Consider the following 7,645-nt stretch of genomic DNA (forward strand, 5'->3'; position numbering starts at 1 on the left):
ACAAAATATTTCTATTGCAAATAAATGCTTTTTTAAATATAAAAATGTATCACGGTTTTAAAAAAAATATGAAGTAGCACAACTGTCTTCAACATTGATGATACAAAATGTTTCTTGAGCAGCAAATCATCATATTATACTGATTTCTGAAGGATCATGTGACACTGAAGACTAAAGTGATGATGCTGAAAATTCAGCTTTTGCTCACAGGAATAAATTACATTTTAATATATATTTACATAAAAAACATTCTTTTAAATTTCACAATAATTAAGTTTTTTTTATCAAATTAATGCAGCCTTGGTGAGCAGAAGAGACTTTCAAAAATATTAAAAACTCTTACCGACCCCAAAGTTTTGAACAGTAGTGCAATAATAATATTTTAAGTCCCCGTGTAGTCAATCATTTTATCCCTTAAAACTCATCTTTGATAACCAAAATTACATATTTAAACGTTTTTTTCCTTCGAAAAAGAAAATCTTCATGTCTTAAATAGCTCTACACCCTTGCCTCATTTAGTATATGCGGTTCTATGAATATGCAAATGAGCCCCGCCTCCACTCACTCACAGCAGCTCAGAGATCCACTCGTTGTCGTGATTGGTTACAAGGTAGTTTGTGACGTCAGAAACACCAGCGATTTCAAACCGTGTTTTTGGTTCACTGCAGTTTTAAGGAGAAAATACTCAGCTATGGTGTTGACTTATGAATTTGTACATTGTTTGTCTTAAGGCATATTAAAAAAACACATAGACAAATAACCAACATTAAAAGCTTGATTTTCAACACAGGCGGACTTTAAGTTATCAGTTTCATCACCACTATGCTTTTTCATGCACAACACAAAGCGTTTAATCCCATGCAGTTCCAATAAACTTGTTCCTGCAATTAGTATATCTTATTTGAAGTTTGGTATAGTGACCTGATGAATGAAAATTAAAAGGAAAAATATTATAATCACATGTTAATGTCCTTTTAGAGAGGGGCAGCAGTCTCCGGAGCAGTGGCAGAGGATGTACGGCCGTTGTTCTGGTAATGAGGTGTATCATATCCGCCTGGCTGACAGTATGTTCTTCAGAGAGTACAACAGCAAAAGCTTTACCTACGCGGCCTTTCACGCTCACAAAAAGTAGGTTTACACACCATTTAAAATATATCAAATGTGTTGGAAACTTGTTATGTCAGACTGTTTATTTGTAGGTACGGTGTGTGTATGATCGGCGTGAAGAGAGAAGATAACAAAAGCATCTTGTTGAATCCTGGACCACGGCACATCATGTCTGCCAGCGACACCTGTTACTACATCAACATCACGAAGGAGGAAAACTCTGCCTTCATCTTCAGACAGGAAGAAGATCAGGGAAAGGGGAGGGGCCACTGTGACATTTTAAACAGCCCGTCTGGCCTACCTGTTCATAGTATCATTGCTAGCATGGGTGAGCGAGAATGCATAGGGAAAGATAGGAAGTTGTCAGAGGGTCTGTTTATGAATATTTGATTGTTTTCAGGAACGGTTGCCATGGATTTCCAGAACACCAGCCCCCCCGAGAGCGGCGTCAAACTGGCCCTGCCCCCAGAGAACGAACAAGGAAGTCGACGCCCAAGCATAGCGCCTGTTCTGGAGATCGCTGACTCCGCCTCCTTACTGCAGTGTGATCTGCTCAGTGACCAATCAGAGGATGAGGCGGGGCACTCAGATGAAGATGTAACAGCTAATGAGTGAGTTAAAGGTGCAGTAAGCGATTTCTGAGAAACGCTGTTGATGTTTGAAATCACCACATCAAACACGCCCCTACACAAAAGGATCACACCCCTATCTTGATAGCTCCGCCCCCCAAATTCACAAACCCGCTAGGCAACAAAGGCCCCTCCCCACTTATGAGTGGACACGCCCCTTACTGCTGATTGGCTATAAGTGTGTTTTGGTGCTCCACTTTCAACAGCATTTCTCAGAAATCGCTTACTGCACCTTTAAGTCTGTATGAATGTTTTCTGTCTTTCTTTTTCTTATTTCAAACAACAACACCAATCATTATTATACGTTTAAATTTACATTTAACTCTTTCCCCACCAAGTTAATTTATTTCAGTAATTCAACTTAAAAGATGAAACTAATATATTATATAGACTCATTACATGCAAAGTAAGATATTTCAAGCCTTTATTTGATATCATTTTGATGATTATGGCTTACAGCTTATGAAAACCCCAAATTCAATATTAGAATATTGTGAAAAGGTTTTCATAAGCTGTAAGCCATAATCATCAAAATTATAACAAATAAAGTCTATATAATATATTAGTTTCACCTTTTAAGTATTACTGAAATAAATTAACTTTTACAGACATCTAAATTAACGTTTCACCTGTATATCAATAGGAACAACATTTTGAGCAATAAGCTGATAAATTTGACTTTTTGTCAAAGACTACATCTGGTTAAGATTCACAATGATGATCAAAACATAGATGGAGTAGATCGAGTCCATCAAGCTTCACAGTCCTGTACCTCGTCCTGGTTCAACATTTCGTTCAGTAACATTAGGCAGTTTTGATTTATATGCTGTTTAATGTTGATGATCGTGTTATTTTACATATGCATATGCTTACATGTGATATCACTTGTTTCAGTTGCGTCTTCACATGTGTTTTGATCAGGTTTTCAGTACTCTTTCAGAAGATGCCTAATAGCGCCCCCTACTGTATAACAGTGAAAACATGGAAAGCCAGAAAATTCTGTCAATGGCGTGGAAAGAGTTAATAAATATACTGTACATCAACATAAAAGAGTTGTACAAATTATTTGTACTAATTCTAATGGGTTTTGTGGTTTGTTTTTCAACATCACAAGCAAAATAACTATAGGTTTTTTTTATGAAAATTATTTAAAAAGCTTCAATGTAAAAAAAATACTTTTTTTTTTAGTTTGACAGCCACTGGTGACTATCTGCTCTCAAGTAAGAGTAGGCCTGCACGATTAATCAAAATAAATCCAAAACCATGTCTTATTGTGTCGCTTATAAACTGGCTGTTGTCAATAAAAGAAAAGCTTTAAGGGCTCTCTGCTTTTTTCAGCCATAACTATAATTTTTGTAATTTTACAGTTGTACTGAAATGTAAATTATTATTAATTTCGTTTTTTATTAAATACTAGGGGTGTGCATTGGCACTGCCCTCACAATTCGATTCGATTACGATTCACCAGGTAACGATTCGATTCAATTCGATTCTACGATGCATTGCGATGCATCAAAATTCTACTGCACACAACAAGGCAAATTTTTCATCAGTCATGAGGCAATACAAGCAGTCATATATTGAACAACAGATTTTATTGGCTGCTATGTGTGTATTATCACTCTCCTGTATCTCTGACATAAATGTCATTAAACTAAATCAAATTGAATGGTACAGGGTATTGGATATGGCCTTTTCAAACCTGAAAAAGAAAACATAAATCACTGCTTTCTAGGGCTGTAATCTCCCAGTCTATTAGTCGATTATTGGTCGATACGTTCTGGTTTGACCAAAATTCTGATTTTTTGCCGCGTTCATTTCATCAGTTTTGCCGCGTTCATTTCATTCGTTTTGCGTGTTCATTTCATCTGGTGGAAAGCACTAATTGCTAATGGGGGTGTTTTCAGAGCACCCCTGTTTCACAGGTAACAGTCTGTCTTCAGAACACCCCTCTTGTTTTCACTTCTTTTGGATTAGCCCAACCCACCGGAGAAGAGACAGATTGAAGAAAGTAGGCTACTAGAAGGTTTGCTGAATATTATTTATTTAATTGAGAGCGTTTAATTCATAGTCAGACCATGTCAACAAAGACATCGGCAGTGTAGGAGCATTTTTTTTTTTAGAAGACGGAAAAAAATTATTGGAGCCCAATGCGCAGTGCCCACTGTTTGTATTAGTTTTGAGCCTATATGCTTTATTTTTCAGTTATGCACTTTATTTCGTTTTTGCTCTTGATCTGGTTTGTTTAATAAATATAATTTTTTTATTACAATGGACGTGCCTTTTGTGTTTAAGAGTAAAAGCTTTATGTTAATAGTCTATTCGTGTCTCAGCCACGAAGCTGCGCTCCTGTGTTCAGCCTCATCTTGTCTAGTTTCCCATTAACTTCGTAGAATCCGAAATGTGCCCAGATGTCCGCTTTTCCAAGCTTTGGATGCGTTTTTAATTACCCGTTTATCGCGGTCATCTCCCTCTGCCTCAGCCGTCTTGATTGTTGTTGTTGTTGTTATGCCCACGAAAGTAATTGAAACTTAACAACTTTATTGTCCAACTCAAGGCCAGAAAATAAACAGTGACATAATCGATTATGGCACTTTGCCGCATCGATGCTGAATCGTGCATATCCCGCATTGCGATGCATCGCCGAATCGATTATTGTTGACACCACTATTAAATACTTATTTTTTATTTTACAGTGAAATATATTACAGGGTCCCCGCGGATCCTTAAAAAGTATTAAAAGGTCTTAAATTCGATATTTAAAATTTAAGGCCTTAAAAAGTCTTAAATTCTTATTTTTACTTATGAAAAGTCTTATTTTTACCTATGAAAGGTCTTAAATTTTAGATGACACTTTGACGACGTATCTAAATGCTTTCCAAATGAAAACTATCTAATTAGCGTACGTATTATTTTTATTATTCTATCTTTGTGGATTTGCTTGTTCACGTGACAATTCGCGTCATTTACGGCAGTATTAGCCTGCGTCTGTCTCCTGCACGCGAGAGGAGAGGATAAGAGAACGAGTAAATGTCAGTTCAAGTAAGTTCATTCTTTGTGCTTAGGATTGTCTATGAACTATGATGATATTGTAATCATTGTTTAAACTACGTACGAGGCACCGCGAGTTCGAGCTGACATCGCGTTTGTCTCTCATGCTTTCTTTCACTGCGTGATGTGTCAGTGCAGTTATAGATATGTCCCCAAATGAGTTTTTGTCTTATATTTCTATCATATTAGGTTGTTATATTAGAATATCACAAGCAAGAGTGCCGTTTTCCTGTGCACAATTGCAAATGTGCTATTTATTTTATACAACAGTTAAATTAACAATAAAGTTAACATTGTGTGTTACTTTTTATATTGTCAATATTGTTTGTTTCCCCCTTTATTTCGCCGACGAGAATTTCATAATGAAGCTGTAGTCCAACAGTCAGCGATTCTTTTTTTAAAACTGAAATCCGCGTTTTGAACGAATCATTTGATTCAATGAATGAATCGGCGGTTTGAACAAAGCGGTTGAATAAAACTCCAACAACTCGCTTATTAAGACATTGACTTACTGCCACCTACTGGCGGGTTTAGTTGCATATTTAAAGTACCCTTTAATTAAAATGTTAAAATTATGAATATTTTCATATTTAAATATTGAATAGCTTTATTTATGCAATTGCAAATTAAGTGTAAATATAGTAATGCCAGTCCGGATGCCGCTTCTGTGTCACCTCTGCACTGCAAGGATGGTTTTTAATTTAATTATTTAATTTGACAGTGGTACGGTCTTATTCTAATAGAATTTAATTTGAATGTTAGAATTTGACATAAAAGGTGATGCATACCTCTAAATACGTTTAGAAATAATTTCCATATTTAGGTGAAAATGCCCCTGGAAATCAATTTAAGGCGGCAAATATTGCCCCTTAATAAAAAAAATGTATTTCAGTCACTACTGTAAACTGACCACTGCATAGATAGAATATGTTAAATATGAATATCTTTGTGAGTCTGCTGTCAACAACAGGCCTAAACCAGCCATGGTACCAGTACAAAATCAGTAAAATATCATCTAATTATTATCAACAAAACTTTGAAAATATCGAGATATATTTTTGTTAATATTGCAAACCCCTAATGTACGGTATTAATTTTGATTTCTTCAGGTCTTAAAAAGGTCTTAAAAAGCCTTAAATTTGACTTAAAAAAATGTGCAGATACCCTGTATTACAATAATAATCATTTATATAATTATTTTATAATCATGTTGATATATAATCACAGAATTTTTTACCAAATTTTGCAGCCATACAAACAAATTCATGTTCGCAATCACAATTTCTATCCGAAAAAAACTGCAATTAGCTTTTTTCCCCCAAATCTTGCAGCCCTATATGAGATATACGCATGTGCGCATTCATAAAATTCTCCTTTTGTGTTCCACTGGGGAAAAAAATCATGCAGGTATCAAACGAAATGAGTAAATGTGAATTTTTTTATGTCTTTACTATGAACAAAGCCTGTTATGATGCATTTTAATGTTATTTTCCTCAGATTTGTGAAAGGATACCCTCCAAATTCTCCGTACATTGGGAGCTCCCCGACCCTTTGCCATCTCCTGCCCCAGAAAGCCCCGTTCTGCTGTTTACGGCTTGACCAGGTGAGCAGCAGCCTCCACGTGGTACGAATCTCTCCCAAATGTTTTATTTGCGTAATATGCATTACATTGTATTGGACCACGTAAGTCATATTTGTCTCACATTTCCTGCTGTAGGGCTGTGAGCATGTTACTTTTGAAGACGCTAAAGCGTACGGCTTCAAAAACAAGCTAATCATCGTTTCCGCTGAGACGGCTGGAAACGGCCTTTACAACTTCATAGTGCCTTTAAGAGCCTATTACAGACCCAGAAGGGAACTGAACCCTATAGTCCTGCTGTTAGACAACCCGTAAGCACACACACACACACACCAACACATTCTCATTCACCGCATGTGTGTTTCATTAGCCTTATGAATGTTTATCTACTTCCTGCAGACCCGATGACCACTTCCTTGAGGCCATATCCTGCTTCCCAATGGTGTATTATATGGGTGGCACCATTGACAAGTATAGTTCGATAAAAAAACTTCTCTTTCGTTAGGACTGCATGATTTGTGATCACAAATTGTGATTGAAGTACAATTTAAAATGTGTTAAAACAATAAAAACAAACTAGCTGTGCGTTTTTGTAGGGCTATGCAATTTGACCAATCATTTTGTATATATAAATAATATATGACTATAAAATAATAATAATAATTATTGTTTGTATAGCATTGTATATTGCATTGCATTTGGATTTTTATATTTATATTGCATTATTATATTGTTTATATTGCATTGCATCGGGATTTTTATATTATTTACATTTTTATATTGCATTGCATTTGGATTTTTATATTGTTTATATTGCATTGCATTTAAGTAGTGCATATTATTAGCAATTATTATTATTATTACTATAACTAAATAAAATATTAAACAAAAATAATAATATATTATAAAAAATAATATTACTATTCACTAAAATTAAAAATAAGTGTTAAAGAAAAAGAAAAAGAAATCAGCACAAATATTTATGTAATTAAATCATAGCCTTTGCGAGTGTGATTTTGGTTTATATCTATCAATCATGCAGCCCTAGCTCCGATAGACATTCAAATATATCCGTCTAGATGTTGATGAACTTATTGGATGTTTGTGTGATTGACAGTTTGGACAGCCTATTGCAGTGTGGTGTTCTGTATGCTGATAATCTAGTGGTGGTGGACAAAGAAAGCACTATGAGTGCAGAGGAAGACTATATGGCTGACGCTAAAACCATCGTCAATGTGCAGACCATGTTCAGGTGAGACTAGATCCGCTGACCTGCAGT

The 7,645-nt window shown here is 35.5% G+C and overlaps 1 protein-coding gene across 7 annotated transcripts in view; it reads left to right on the plus strand.

Annotated features, from left to right (window-relative positions):
* LOC306984923 (potassium channel subfamily T member 1-like) overlaps positions 1-7,645 on the plus strand; it is a 27,300-nt gene that overhangs the window by 12,669 nt on the left and 6,986 nt on the right. For 4 of the 7 annotated variants that reach the window (XM_079586729.1, XM_079586731.1, XM_079586730.1 and 1 more), the window contains 7 exons: positions 979-1,128; positions 1,200-1,435; positions 1,508-1,718; positions 6,285-6,390; positions 6,505-6,677; positions 6,766-6,837; positions 7,484-7,618. In XM_079586729.1, the coding sequence (XP_079442855.1) occupies positions 979-1,128; positions 1,200-1,435; positions 1,508-1,718; positions 6,285-6,390; positions 6,505-6,677; positions 6,766-6,837; positions 7,484-7,618 (1,083 nt within the window). Of the gene's footprint in view, positions 1-978; positions 1,129-1,199; positions 1,436-1,507; positions 1,719-6,284; positions 6,412-6,504; positions 6,678-6,765; positions 6,838-7,483; positions 7,619-7,645 lie in introns of all 7 variants that reach the window. The other 3 variants (XM_079586726.1, XM_079586727.1, XM_079586728.1) reach the window with 1 other exon arrangement.

Source organism: Phoxinus phoxinus (genome assembly GCF_949152265.1).
Source record: "Phoxinus phoxinus genome assembly, chromosome: 17".
NCBI classification, from domain to species: Eukaryota; Metazoa; Chordata; class Actinopteri; order Cypriniformes; family Leuciscidae; genus Phoxinus; species Phoxinus phoxinus.